Source organism: Sturnus vulgaris, chromosome 5 (genome assembly GCF_052056855.1).
Source record: "Sturnus vulgaris isolate bStuVul1 chromosome 5, bStuVul1.hap1, whole genome shotgun sequence".
NCBI lineage: Eukaryota > Metazoa > Chordata > Aves > Passeriformes > Sturnidae > Sturnus > Sturnus vulgaris.
In genome coordinates, this window is record NC_142247.1 from 63093819 (window position 1) to 63109809 (window position 15991).

General features: G+C 37.7%; 1 protein-coding gene across 12 annotated transcripts in view; it reads right to left on the reverse strand.

The window, feature by feature from the left end:
• The window catches only part of MAGI2 (membrane associated guanylate kinase, WW and PDZ domain containing 2), a 703759-nt gene that overhangs the window by 39920 nt on the left and 647848 nt on the right, over positions 1-15991 (reverse strand). For all 12 annotated transcript variants that reach the window (XM_088165869.1, XM_088165868.1, XM_088165870.1 and 9 more), the window contains 4 exons: positions 8220-8405; positions 4489-4663; positions 1639-1879; positions 265-408 (listed from right to left, as the gene is read on the reverse strand). In XM_088165869.1, coding sequence (XP_088021995.1) covers positions 265-408; positions 1639-1879; positions 4489-4663; positions 8220-8405 — 746 coding nt within the window. The remainder of the gene's footprint in view (positions 1-264; positions 409-1638; positions 1880-4488; positions 4664-8219; positions 8406-15991) is intronic.

Consider the following 15991-nt stretch of genomic DNA (forward strand, 5'->3'; position numbering starts at 1 on the left):
AAAATTTATAACACAGTAAAAGGTATTATCAGTCAGAAGTAATACATTTATTTGTAAAGAAACTACAGGGATCTACTAATGTATCAGGAATCTACTATGTATCAACTAATTTCTTGAACTCCTATGGAATTAGTTTATTTATAAGAGATATTTGGCATTATTTCTTTAAAATCTGACCAGAGGTGAAAAAAGAGATTTCTCTTTGACCCCAACACCAAACATATCTGTAAATGTTGAAAAAAATGTCCCAATCATTTTACTCACCCTCATCCTTCCATTTCTTATTGCTGGTCCATCTTCTGCTAACCTCAACACATACAAATCCATTTTGTACTCCCTTCCTCCTCGAATACTAAACCCAAAACCTTTGGCTCCTTTCTCCAAATCAACGGTGAAATAATCAAAGTCCTGTACAGACAAATACAAAATGAAAGACAGTTAACTATATGGACATTGTGGTACGCCTTCAAGAAAACTTTAAAATAGATCTCTTCAAAAGTGCATTGATCCACTTGATATAAGCAAATGTCCATAGAGGGGCTTGGGAGGGAAATGGTGATGTAGCTCCTGATCCATTGTCAGCCAAGAGTGCAAGATCCATGGGAACAGGACAAATGAAAGAGCAAGCTCGGGTTGTGCAGTCTACTGATTAGAGAATTAAACTGGAGATGCTGGGAAACAGCCAACCCAAGCACCTCTCTAGATGCTGAGAAGCATCTTATGTGCACATGGGGATAGAGATTTGCTATGTAGATACCGAAACGCACACTATTTCATAGGGTTCTCAGGATCCCATTTAGGAATTTCAGTATTTTTCTTGACATGGTTTATGTGTCTGGTTTTGAAAATATGGACATACAAACCACCTATACATGGTCCCAGCATATAATGTCTTTGAGGTTTACAGTCTCCTATTTAATACTTTTTGACCTCTGTTTTTCCTGCCCTTATATAAGGAGAAAGGAAGGTCTTTTTCAAAGTCTAAACTTTGAGCTAAATCCTCAGCCTTCAAAACTGTTTGTAAATATCTGATCATCAGAGGAGTCTTGTCCAAGGTACCATAACTTCATCATACTCATCATCTCTTTGAATTTGTCAGATCATGCTTGATGTCAAAGAAACTAGTTGCATGGGCTAGTTTCTACTCATCCAGACTATTACCAAAAGAAATTTAATTTTATCAGTCAGGATTTTCATTTTAATCACGACATTCCTTTATTTATTTATTCTGATTAGATAAAATCTGAATTTTCAGGAATGCTGTAGAAATGCAATCTGACCTGAGTATACCCACTGTTTGATGACTATGTTCCAAGAATGAAAAAATTCCTCTGCTGATGAAAAGGCTTTTTATGTTAGAATTTTTATTTCAACTCTCCAGCACCTCAAAAATGGCATTTATTTAACATTACCGTCATGCAATTATAAACGTAATGTTAATTTACAGATCACACAGTTATACAATAATATTGATGGTTTGGAAGCAATTTCCTCTACAGAGAAGTAGCAACTCAGAGTAAAACCCTTTAATGTGTCTTTTCCTTCCATAGTGTCATCCTCCTTAGCAACCCCCATGCCCCACCCCGACAGACCCTGCTGCCCTCTGAGTAGGGGTGCTCGGGGGGTGTCTGTCTGTACCTGGGGCTGCCTGTACTCCGACAGGGGGTACTGCCTGGTGTCAGGGGAGTGCTGCCTGTAGTCCATCAAGGGGGGCTGCCTGTAGTCCAGGGGTGGTGGCTGCTGGTAGTCCATCACCGGGGGGTGCCGGTAGTCCAGCGGGGGCTGCCGGTAGTCCGTGGAGGATTGCCTGTAGTCTGTAAACGGGGGTTGCCGGATATCAGGCTTCACATCCTGCCTGGCTTTTACTTCTGACCTGTAGCTGAGGAAGGCACAGTGGCTTAGTTTCCGAGTAGCAAACCATTACGAGTATGCATTGCATGCAATACTGAGGAGTGAAGCTGCCTGGCTGCAAAATTGCATGGAACAAATTTTGGCAGAGAAGCAAAACTCTCAAGGGTAAATAATCGAGGCATGCAAAAACAGAGAGTGCTTTTGAAATATAGGCATAAGCAATTTTCCATCAGGTCATACTATACAATTTTCCAGCTTGAATCAGTGAGATCATGAATAGACTCAAAGGGACAGGAACAGAAAAAGCCTATTAATTCCCACTTACTTTGCCTATTTTGAAGATGAAACTGCATGTGAAAACACCTACTATACTCACTACAAAATAATTCACTGAGTTGATAAAAACTTATTAAATTTATAAGTTTATAAAATGTTTCCAAAATTATTATTTCTATAGACTAAGTGGAATATTGGTGCAGTTTATATCCCTTTTCATCGATGTAAAATGTTATTGTGAGTTTCTTAAGGTGAAAAAAGGATAAATTCTTTGTCTTAGCTGTTACCTTTTTAATGAAAGGTATTCTTTGATATAACATCTGTTAATACAGTGTGTATTATTTTTATTATACACTCCCTATGATGCTATCTGGCTGAAAGCTGTGTCAGTAAAATCATTCAGTAGTTATGCACAGGAATACCACAAGGTAAAAAGAAGATACATTTGGTTATGAGGAATTAATAACAAGTAAAATACTGCTTTAGCTGGTAAAATTTGAAAGAGAATGTGACTTTCTGAGGCACAGTGACTAGTTATTTACTTTAGTCAGATGAGAATTTCCCCTAGTCCATAGAAATTAGCACATGATGGCACTTCAGGGTGAAGTAAAGAACATTCCTTATAAGGAACTTCCCTACCTCAGCCATGTGGTATGCTAAAGAGGCACAAAGTCCTGGACTCTTTTTAGCAAGATAGTTCTGTAATAGTGGTTTGGGTAATATTTTAACAAAAATGTCCATAGAGTGGATGTTCTTACACTCTTCCCTAGGTGCCAAAGGAAATAGACATTTCAAATTCTGCTTTAATAATGGACTGGAAGTTTTCAGTCAACCAAATGACCATGTCTGTTCATGGACACATACAGATACAGAGACATATGCAGACTTTGAAAGGGATTTTTAAATGTACTTATTGATTACAAAAATTACACTCTGAAAAACTGACAACATTGTTTTTGATGATATTGATTTATATGTAAAAAGGTAATATGAATCTAAATGTTTCAAATTGTCTGATATGTTTCAAAATTTCATTATTTTATTAATGTAGTTACAGTGACATTGTGGCTAACTTCCTACACAATAGTTTTAATAATCTGAATGTCTAACCAGACACAAAAAAATCAGAACTATTTCCCTTTGACTTTTCTGAGAATATAAAAATAGACTGCTGCCACACTTAATAAGACCTGCATTCATACATGCAAGCCTCTTTCTTTACTCAGTATCATGATCCTGTAAAAAGAAGAGAGAGGACAAACTTACTGTGATGCTTACTGTGATACTGAGCCTTAATACTGGAAGTTAAAAAACTAGTTAATATTCCTAAGAGTTTTAAAATCTTATTTTAGTAAAGAAACAATGCATGTGGCTATATGATCAAGCTGTAGCCTAGCTTGTAAACCCTAGTGAAAAATAATTCTATGTGAACTAGCAATAGGTGACCTTTCTCTGAAATGAGTCATCTTTAGGCAGGTTCCCAATACATGGCCACAGCTGCAGATCAGAAGATAATGTTTTAGTTCACAGATGGAGGCACTGTAATTTTTGCTGAATTTGTAAATGGTGACATGAGCAATTAGAGCTTACACTTTTCAATAAAATTATTACAGAATTACTTTCTGGAACTTTAATTAATACAGTTTGCTGCTCCTATCTGAAAATTCCCAGTTTAACAGACATTCAATACTGACTTCCAACAGCACAGAATGACTTTTGTGAAAACTGTGTTGAATTTTGTCAGAAATGTATGTCTTCTAGGAGGCGATCACTTTTGGAAAAAGTACTCAATGAAATATAAGGCAAAGTAATTTTCCTAGTATGACTAATTGAAAAGAAAATAATTCTGGGCAAGTGAAAGCACTACATCTGTTAAGCAAGGAGAATTAGAGAGTGTAGTGTCCGAATCACAAGCGACCTCAAGTATTTTCAGAAGAGAAAAGTTATAATCCTGTAAGCAGCATCATTCGGGGAAGAGGATCTTGATGATATGTGTTGGTTACTGAAGATTAGCATAAAGACAGTCAGTGTAATCAGCCTTGTCTAACACTCTGAAAAAAATACAAAGACTAAATAGTGTTGATTGGAGGTCACAGAAAGTTGTATCATCCCACAGCGTGTGTGTGCTTTTTATATAAACAACTTTTAATACAGCTGGTCACAAAATTTCTGTCCCCCTACCATTTGATTTCCATTATAGATAAATCTGCTAACATATATGCATAAATTACACATGAGAAACTGGCTGGTAAATGATACACCAGAAATTATACCTACCGTAAAAAATATCTTCCTGACTCCAGACTAACATGCAAGGGGAAATTAAAAAAAAAAATAAAGAGCATTGAGAAAATGCCAAACCTGTTCTCGTGCCCCTGTGGCTGCAGGGGCTGTGGAGGCGGTGGCTGGGCCACGGGGCTGTGCTGGGCCACGGGGCTCTGCTGTGCCAGGGGACTCTGCTGGGCCATGGGGCTGTGCTGCTGGGCCATGGGGCTCTGCTTCTCCGAGCTGGGCGCCGAGGCTGGGCTGTTCAGCTCTGCGTGATGGGGACAGGGACATTACAGACCTGTCACTGCACAGCTTTTCATAAAGGGCAAAGGTACACAATGATCATTTTTGGTCACACTCTACCTCTGCAAATTTATGCTTTGTTTCTTTTACTCTCTCAGGTTATAATTAGATTTTAAGACATTTGAACCTAATGATCTCCTTTTGATACTCTGTGGGATCCAAAGTCTTGGTCACTCCTGTAATTCTGGTTGACACTGTCATTATTTAAAACACAATTAAACAAGGCAAATTGCTTCTGTGTTTCTCATATTCTTTTAAAGCATAGAAATACTGATCACAGAATGATGGAATGACAGAATTACAGAATAGCTTGCGTTGGAATGACACTTAAAGGTTGCCTAGTCCAACTCCCCTGCAATGACACAGACATCTTCAACATGACCAAGCTGCTCAGAGCCCTGTCCCACCTGGCCTTGAATTTTGACAGGAATGCCAGGATGGGGCATCCACCACCTCTCTGGGCAACTTGTTCCAGTGTTTCATTATCCTCATCATTAAAAAAAAATCTTTTTTACATCTGTCTGAATCTATCTTTTTTTAGTTCCAAGCTATAAGATGTCTTGTCCTATCACAACAGGCTCTGCTAAAAATTCTGTCCCCATACTTATTTTATTTCTTTTAAGCCCCTTTTAAGTACTGAAAGGTCAGAATAAAGTCTCCTTAGATCCTTGTCTTCTCCAGGCTGAACAACATCAATTATCTCAACCTCTCCTCATAGGAGAGATGCTCTAGCCCTCTGATCATCTTCATGACCCTCCTTTGGACTGCTTCCAACAGGTCCAGAAGACCCCACAGCTGGATTCAGAACTCCAGGTCAGGTCTCATGAGAACAGAGCAAAGGGGCAGAATTACCTCCCTCAACCTGCTCATCCATTGAACAGTCCCCCCATCAAACACATCTCTCTCCAATTTAGAGAGAAGGATGCTGTGGGGTACCATGTCCAATGCCTTACAGAGGTCCAGATAGGTGAGATCTAGAGTTCCTCCCTTGACCATTGCTGTCCACTGATGGAGTTACTCCACTGCAGAAGGCAACTAGGTTGGTCAGGCAGGACTTACTCTTGGTAAAGCTGTGCTGACTGTCCTGAATCCCCACCCTATGCTGCACATGCCTTAGTACAGCTACAAGATATTTGAAATGCTTTCCATTTAGAAAAAAAAAACATTTTGAGAGAATGAATATTTTACAGCTTTTTCCACTGTTTGGGATGATAGACCTGTCACAAAAGCTAGAAGACTGGAGTCCTTATGTTAGCTCCTGCTATCTTTGAGAGCTCATCAAGAGTTTCTTGTATTTCAAAATTTTTGGGGACTGTGAACAGTAAAACAGTAAACCCAATCTCAATAAATTATGCTAACCATTTAAACCGATGTTTTATTTCACTGTATTATGTCAAATGACTAAGGTTTTGCACAGAACAGTGCAGAAAAACAGAATCATTATTTCCAAACAACACAAAATTCAGTAAGACAGAGAGATTGGCATAGGAAATACGTTTCTGCTGCTTTTTTTATAAATAAAAGACGCCAATCTTCATTTAGGCTTCCTGCTGGACTTGAGGGGAGACACATTTGGTACTGAGCCATATCAAATATATTTTTTCCAACACACTAGCACAGTCCTGTTCACCATTTACCTATTAGGAAGCATAAATGAGAGAGACTCTGCCTACAGGAGGACAGAGCACCACAGAAGTTCCTGCATTATCAACAGCAAAGGGAAATACATTTTTTCTATTCCTGCTTGCAACAGAACGAGTGAGACCAGCGTGGCATGGTGCAGAACAAACAAAATGGACACACATATGTCTGAGCATCCCTAACAGCAATGGCTACATATGATACAGATCTTGCCTAGTTTTACATTTGAATTTTGTTTTAATTTTTATGTGGTTTATTTTTAAAATTTTAACGTTTTTTCCTATGTGTGCATATTCCCTACTTATCTAATTTATACTCACAATTATTATAAAAAATTTGGCTACTTTACAAAAAATATTTTCGATGTAGGATTAATTGTCAAAAAAACCCTTGTATATTTGCACTTAAAACAATCCTCATGCAGGCATAAGCAATACTTGTCTATGTAATTACCATGCTTAAGGCTGTAATTGCCCGTTTTCCATCTGTAAGCCTCTTTTGTATTGCAAGTTTTTTGGAGAGGAAGATTGGAAATGTTGTCCCTCATTTTTACATTACTCTCATATATGGATGAACTGGTCAAATCATGAGCTGCTTCTAAAACTGCTTTGCATTTATATGGTATTTTTTACCTGAACGTTTATTATACAGGTATTAGATTTTATACCAATTTTTATAAGCTAGAAAGGTAATATCAGAAGGCAAATGAGGTGTCCAGTGTCACACAGTAACACAGGGAAGCTGTGCCTTGGGCACAGATCTTTTCTCACCACTAGCACCTGAGAACATCCTGTAGTACTACAAGTCAGTTGCACCTCTGCTTTCTTTCTAATTTAATGTATCCATCTCTAACACTGAACTATTAATGATAATATTTAACCTGGATACCAGAGAGGCTTAAACGAACTTCATGGACTGTATGAAGTATCACACTTGTTTTAGATGCTTGCAAAGCTGACCTCCAGTAATTACACTGGTGCTAATTGATGTGAATTCTAAATTTGTGTATGTTTGTGTTTTTCCCTTCACCGAATTCATTTAACAAAGTAGATGAGTTCCCTCAGTTGCAGTCTATGACCAGTGTCAGACTATTTCCCTGTCCTGTTGCTAGATGCAGCAGCATAAGGTGAAGGTCATTGAACTGGACCATGGATCATTAAGTAATTCCATTACTTTCTGTGTGTCATTCCCAGCTCTACTGGTATTTGTTGCTGAGCTATAAAGACAGAGTCTCATTAATGTGGTACAACTCATGCAGCAGTGCAGCACATTGTTAAACTAAAAAAAGCACTGAAATCAACCCCAGACCCCATGGAACTAACATCAAAAGATCTTCACTGATTAGATGTGGAGTAATGACCAGAATAATGAGTCTCTCCCCTTATCCTGACCCTAGAAACGAGATAATTCAGGGTTCAGTTCTCTCCTGCCTTGTGCATTTACAGTGATATGTCACCATATGATAGTGATGGAGGAAACTGCCAAATCTGAACTCTTCCTTCACATTGCAGTCTCTTGTGAATCACTTTGTCAAACTTTGGCTTGGATTATAGCAAGATACAAGGGAACAAACTCAAAACTTGGCTCTATTGTAGAGTGCTTTTCCATGTAGAAGACAATTCTTGCAAAAGACCTTAACATCCTTTTTCCCTCTCTCTGTCAGGTTTCTCCAGGCTTGCTTTAAATACCCCTTTCACAACTTGAAACCTTTTCAAGAATTCAGATCCTATCTGAGCTAGTTCTAAGCTCGTAATTCTGGTGTGCTGCACGTTACAGCAGAGGAAGGAGAACAAAAGATGCTCTTTCAAGTGCTGACATAATTTAAGCTAATTGGAGACTACTTAAAATTTTCTTCCTGTTTTTAAGGGCCATTGACTTACCCTCCTGAGGAATGATGCGAAGAGTTACACTGAGACCTGCATCTTTAATTAGCTTCACAATATCTGCATGAGGCATGTTAATAATAGACTGGCCATTCACAGCTAAGATCCGGTCTCCAACTTTAAGTTTTGCACAGCGATCCGCAGGACTTCCATCAATTATCCGCCCTATTTTATGGGGTACAGCTAGACAAGAAACAATAGACACAGTTAACATATGCTGAAACAAGTGGTGATGCTCACAAACGAAAGAAAATGAGCTCATTTTGGAAGAAAGTTCTATATGAATTAAAACACAGCTTCTGTAAAAGCATATAAGAATATAAATTCTTATGCAATGTCACTTGCAGTAACACAGTACTGTGTTTTTTCACTAAAAATTCAGAATCCAGATGCATATATACACATGACATATATATATATAAAGCCCAAATAAGTTTATAATTTAGCTATTTTGCAAATCTGGCATGAAACAACCTAATAAGCAGATCAGGAAAACAATAAGGCATTAAACAGGGAAAAGGGATAAATTTGCACAATAAGTATCAGTCATAAATTGTCTCCCACCTCCTGGTTTACAGAATTTCTTTATTTGCATGTTGCAATAGAGGCACCAAAACATTATTTATTATATATACAAAAGTTGTTACTGAAAATGTCCAGGGTACATGAAATTGTTCTCCTCCATTCAAATGTGTTTACTGATAAGTAGAAAAAATACTGAAGATTCATTGAGATGTGCAGTTCTCTAATTAGATATTAATAATAAATGAATAGGATTGAACTGACAGTTAGCTATGTGTACATAGACACTTACTACATCAAAACATCTCAGCTCTCTTCTCAAAACATTATAGAACAAAGCTTCTCCTTTTGTTCTCCGTGGTTCTTCACCTCTCTGTTTACGCCATCTATGCTCTTGTTCTGTCTCTTCCCTCGTTTTCCACTGAATTTTCTAAATATTGCTCTTGATTTTTTGAGCAGTGTTTCTACTCTATTTTCTGGTTTTTAACTAAATGCATATGCTATAGCTGAGTCTTTTCCCCAAAGAGCATGCTACTTTTCTTTCTCCCAACTATTCATAAATATGCTTATCATAATTAAATGACTATATAGTCTATTAATATCCTAATGGTGTTTGAGTGTTCCTCCACAGTCCCACACTTCAGTCCTGGAAAACCTAGCACAAAGCAGCTCAGTCTCACTATCCACCTTTAAACTGGTGTTTAAAACCAGCGTGTTTCTTTTTTCAAAAATAATATAATCTTAACATTTAATTATCGACAGAGAACTTGGCAAAATGAAAGAAAAGATTGTTCAAACTCTTTTTGGGAAATACCTAGGCTATCAATGCTCAAATAAACCAAAGCTCTAACAGATGTGTTCAGAATAAATTGCTGCAGAACGAATTTCTCAGCATGCTGATAAACATTTACTGAAGGTTTTGGTGACCAACACAGACTGCACATCTGATATAAAGTCATAATAGACATACCTCAAAGTGACTTTTTTTTCTAGTATGGATGTGTTGTTTACAGTGTTAAAAATTAATTTTCAGTACACTGAAAATATAAATGAGTACTCTGAAGTGCAAGCCATAATCAAACTGCATGCTTATTTACCACTACGGCTCAGGCAAGAATATAAATTAAAACACAGCTTTAGTAATACAGACACGACTCATGTACTTCAGAAATGTCTTGTTGCCTAGGAAATAAGCACCTAATTTATTTTAGAAATGTCTAAACATTTCTATGTTTTAAAATATACTAAATATGTATCGCAACGCTTTCTACAAAAATGGTGTTTATTTTGTCCTTAATGTGGACATATAACTGCCATGCATACATATCAGCGAGCAAACAAATAAAAGAGTAACTTGACTCTTAAACAGTTTATGTTCACAAAGAGTTTTTTTTGTCAAATCAGTTCTTAAAGAATCACCAAGAATCACTTAAACTAATACTAAAATGTGCCTGTTTCTGCATATGTAATAAAAGATCTGTTTGAAATTGTCATGTCTTTACTATATATTAGTGAAGATCTGAAAATAAGACTGCCTTATGTAAAAGAGTAAGAAATTTGGTAGTAAGAAAGAGGAGGAAATATGGTAGAGATGGCACAACTAAAATTTCTGTACTTGCCAATTCTAACACTAAAGATGTTTTAGCTAGCCTAAATATTTAAGTAGAGACATCATTTCAGTAGTAAGGGGTGTGGGAGGGTGGGGGTGGGAAGTCCTATTAATTTGCCAGAAAAATTTTTTGTTGGACTTCTTGTACCTGACAAGTGAACAGAGCAGATGTCTGCATGTTTGAGATGTCTGCTGAAATCAAAGCTGGAGGTGGGAGAGCCACAAGAGTCTAATTCAGATCCAAATCCTGAGAAAAGGGAAGGGAGGGAGAAAGAGGAGGAACTTGGTGTCCTTTTCTTCTTCCCTTTAAGCCTAAGGGTCTTCACCTTCCTGCTAAAGGTACCTACTCTGAATGTTTTGGTATCCCTGAACTCCTTTCATTCTGTCATGTTATGAAAGGATCAACATTAGGCGACCATCAGAAAAAAGCTTGTATCTGTCAAGCTACCTTTTCTACTCCACTTTGCTATTTGAGGATTTAATGCTCCTCTTCTCAGGTTGTATTGGTGCCATATGTTGCCATTGGATCTTCCTGCGAAGTAGGGTGTAGGAAAATTTTGCAGAAGGAATCTGAATCTCTGTTGGATTCATTGTTACACTGTTATTCTCTATAGGGTTTTATGATCAAATCCAGTGACTTATTAGAGGAGCTCATGGCCACTCAGCAGAAACTGGTTTATGCACATTTCTACAAAATATGAGGAGAATTTTATCTCATGGCTCCTTCTCTCCCAGTAATATTATCCTGAGGAGTTTCTGTTCTTTGCTTCTCTTCCCAGTGGAACTCTGCCTTAGAGCCCTCCTAAGCCCCAATATCTTGGCTGCCATGGTCTCAAATGCTTCCTCGGGAGGGGAGGATTTATTTAGGGTTTTTTTTACAAGCATGAATTCTTCTAAGGGAACAGAGATTATCTGATGTGTAGGTTGTTCACAGAAAAACAACCATGTCAAAAAATGTTAGAAAACTTTCAGTTTTTAGAGACAGCCTTTGGTGGTGAAATACTTACTTTGAAGGGTTAAGAAAGAGCTACTCTCATAGGGGATTAATTAGGTAAAAGCCAAGGAACAAAGCTAGAAATGAACTGTGAATTTTCCTAATGCAGAATTTTTATTGTTCTGAATGGTCACATCTAAAACAAGTGTGGAAGAGCTGTAAACTGTCAGTAGGGAGTGGGTTGACTGAAGTGGCAGACAGGATCTCATGAAAAGAAATGCAAGATGATATAAGCAAGGAAAAAATAACCCTGCCTAAGATTAAGCAGAGATGAGTCCTAAATTAATTACTATCATTCAAGGGACCTTGAAATGTGTGCCTACTTCTCTAAAAACATAAACTCATTAAAACAATCAATATGACGCTAAGAGTTAGAATAACAAGTGAAACAAACTATTGCTAGTTACTGCTGTGCACCAAGTCTGAGTATTGCTGATTGTTTCAGTATCATCATCTCAAAAATCATAGCAATGAACTCCAAAGAATTCAGAAAAGAGAAGAATCGAAGTCAGAAGCAGAAAACAGCCTCTGCTCAAAGGAGCTGTCTATGAACTCACTGTCTACACCTTGCAAAAGAGAATTTGGGGCAACCTTCTGGAGGGGCAGAAGAATAAAAGGATTCAAAAAAGGACTAGAGCAATTTATGGAGGTGGACCCATTGCTGATTAAATCAGAAAAACTTGGCTGTGAAAGCTGATAGAATGCCTGGGAAAGGTCTTGTCTGCTGTAGGGTGCTGTCCTCTCTGCCGCTGGTCACAGCAAAGGGACAGCAAGGAGCTGTGTGGCTACTTGGTCTCTGTGTGGCTACTGTGTCTCTCAGCATGGGAGGTCTCTTCTTGGAAAGAAACCTCCCATGTCTGGCATTTAATTAGGGTTTTGTTAACATACAATACTTTTGGTTTTTTTCTTAAATTGCATCTTCGGTGCTTTATTTTTCTCTTAGCAGAGCGTTTAATGATGTAACCTTTAAAAGAAAGTCCCAGATCACCCAACTAGTGGTAAATGTTTCCTATCACCCTTAAATTTTTTTTCTAATCTATTCATGCCTCTTTTAACAATTTGCCACAAGCTGTTCTCCAAACACATGTATATATTGAAGAGTGGCAGCATGTGCCTGGATGAGACTTTGCAGAGGATCTGATCCACTTATTTCAAAACACTGAGTTATCTGAGCAGCATTTAATATTCGCAGGCTATACAAAAAATATTTGGATTTGTGGCTTTTTTCCAAGAAAAAAATCATTGATTTTCCTAAAAGTGAATGCAGAAAACAAGCTTCCCTTTGCAGAACAATTAATTTCTTGGTTCTTAGACTACACAATGAATAGGACTGCAAGGGAAAAATTACTGTAAACAAGGATTAATACATATTTTTTAACAGTTGAAAATTGGGGAAATTAATAAGATTTAATTTATATGTATACAAACCACACAGCCCTGCAAAATAGACATTTAGGGTCCTTTTCTCCAATACTAAGCCATGCAAAATGTTATACTCATGAGTGATATAGTTGGAAACCTACCTTAAGAAAACGAAATCCTTCCAAGACAGAAGGCATAATCCTAGACCCAAAATAATCTAGCAGAGAGAAGCAATGCTGCAGAAATCTTATCTAGGAAAAGATCTTACAATGGAATGTAACTTCTCTGCCGTGTATTTTTCAAAATGTCTTGACTTGGAGAAGATTTGAATCCTGAGAGCACCAAAGCTTCTGTGATATCTGAAGTCATTAATCTCTCCTCCTAAATCTTGCTCAGATATTTACAGCATTACAATACAAACTGCCCCAGAGTTGGCATATAGCAGCTGAGGCTTTCCCAGAATATATTCAATTGTGCAATGATCAACTCTTAGCTCATTAAAGAGAAATTAAATTAAAAAATTAAAAGACAAAATGATTCAAAGGAATTCTTTTCATTTAGAAAGTGGATAAGGTGTGCTTTCAGAAACTTATTGATAACTATAAATTCACATTTTTCTCTATATTAATATTTTTATTTAATAAAAATCACCCACTTTTGCTTTCCATGATTCAAATTAATATCCTTACCACACGTGCAAGTCACAGAACAGAAAACAAATTTTGTCATTATATCTGAGTGTCCATATGCTTGGGTCAGCTGTACACAAACCCAGAGCAGTTGCTGAATACAGATACTGCTTTTAACACCATATATCACAGACACACAGAAGGGTGTGGGTTTGAAGGGACCTCTGGAGATCACATAATTCAACTTCCTGCTAAAGCAGGTTCACTCAGGGCAAATTGCACAGAACTGAGTCATATGGACTTTGAATATCTCCAGAGAAGGAGACTTCATCACCTTTTGGGGGGCCCAAAAGTGTGCAGTCACCCTCAAAGGAAAGAAGCTTTTCAGAATGACCTTTCTGTGTTTCAGTCTGCCCTGAATGCCTGTTTTCTGGATCTACTCTCTTGACACCCTTAAGATATTTGTATGCAATGACAAGAGCATTCATATGCTCTTGGTCAGTCACCTCTTCTCAAGGCGGAGCAGGCGCAGCTCTCTCAGCCTTTCATCTAAGAGAGATGCTCCTGTTCCCTAAAAACCCTCTCAGTCCTTCACTGCACCCTCCCCAGTTGTTTCTTGTCTTTCCTGGCTGAGGAAGTGGACACAGCACCCCAGATGTGGCTTCATTAGGGCTGGGTAGGGCCAGGATCATCTTCCTCGACCTGCTGGCAATGCTCTTCCCCTGTCCTTGGCCACAGAGCTGCTTTACACAAGCCAGCCCAGTCTGTGCTGGTGCCTGGGGTTATTCCTCCCTTAATGCAGGACCTTTGCCTGTTTGAACTTCATTAAGCTTCTCTTCCCCAACTTTCCAGCCCGCCCGGGTCTGTGCAGCAGAGCTTTCAGGTGTATCAGCCTCTCCTCCCAGTTTTGTAACATCAGCTAACTCACCCAGGATACACTCTTTCACCCAGAAAATTGATGAATAAATTAAACAAGACTGATATTTCTATCAGCTTCTTGCTTTTTGAATATGACAATAATTTTTCCCCATTTGAAAGACCCAAAGGCTAAAAAGAGTGGATTCTAAGAAAACATTACCATATATAGAGCTTTTATGATTTACATCAGTAATTTTTTTACATCTATTCAGTCCTTCTAGACACAACTGTTGAGACTATGATTTTTGGACAGCAACTTTCCAGTTTTTCCCCTCTATAAATGTCTAAAAGCTAAATATCAAAAAGTATCAATTAAGGGGAAAAAAATCAAACCTTTGCTTTATCTGTTAAAACCCTCTGCCAGATAAATTCTTGCAATGTTTTCTAATATTAACAGATATAGACAGTAAGCCAAGCAAATGAGACGTCCTGAGCCAGCTGTCCTTTTCAATGTTATACAGTGATCAAATGAACATTTATTATATTCTCAATTCTCTAAACATGCGAGCGTTTTCATTCAACTGGCAGGCTCCAGCATATCAGATTTCAATTGGAAGAATATATTAAATATAAAAACCTGTAATTTCACTGCTATGAAAAAATCTAAATCTAAATTTTGGAAAACTTGAGTATGGTGGACTTTCCATCAGGGCTAAAAAATATTTTCCTGATATTGATAGGATATTTTATGTTACACTTACTTGGAAAATAGAAATCTGCATGGCATGCTGCATTCTTGCATGTGAAAATAATCCCTTTGCTTTTTAAGATTAATGAATCTATGAATGGAAACATCCCATTTTGTGCTGACATGGAGCATATCTGCTTGTGTAGCACAGGCAAAAGAAGCTAAATGGGAAGGAGTGCACATACCTTAGAAAGCTGAAGATCTAAGAAAAAATAATGTAACTTATAGACTTGAATTCACGCTTCTAATGAAAGCAAGTGGGTCCTGTGGAATTATTAGAAAAACCTTGGTTCCCTTCATGGGCTTGTGCTAAGAAAACTCACAGTGTTTGTTCTTTGAAATCACATGAACAGCACCTGTAGGTCCCAATGATGTATTCAGAAACACACTGGAGGACAGAAATCATCTAGAGAGGGGAGTAATGCAGTTGAGATCCTCCCTTATTTATCCCCCCAAAATATCAAATAGACAGTTGAGTATTTAATGCCTGCAAACTTCAGCAATGTATTTTGATGATATTAAAAACCTCTTTGACCTCTTAAGGTTATTTCCCTATGATTCATTGCTTATGTTGATTTGAAAAACTAAATAATATAGAAATTTCTTTCAGCTGCAAGTTTTACTATTACTTAAACATACGTAGAAAGTGTGGTTTTGTAGCTGAAGAGGCAGAACAGCTCAAACCTGAATATCAAAGCTGCATAAAAATGAGAATCCAGATTCCTTGCCCACAAGTTGAAAATATCTTCCATGGCGGACTCACACTGTGGGTGGATTTTCACTGTTATGCTCCAAAAATGTCCTAGGTGGGGTAGACAGATATTCTAATTTCCAAAGCTCTATATCCTTTAAAATGTGAAGATTGGTCACATAATATTATGTCCCATCTTACTCAGAAAAAGCATAGGTGAAATTGCTGCACAAACAACTCAGATCACACAGTTATCACTGATTAACAAGCTGGTTTTTATCTCTAAACTCTAAGGAGTTCAAAGAAACTCTGGGCTGAATGAGACTTATACAGAATGCTGTTTTCTGCAGTCAGCA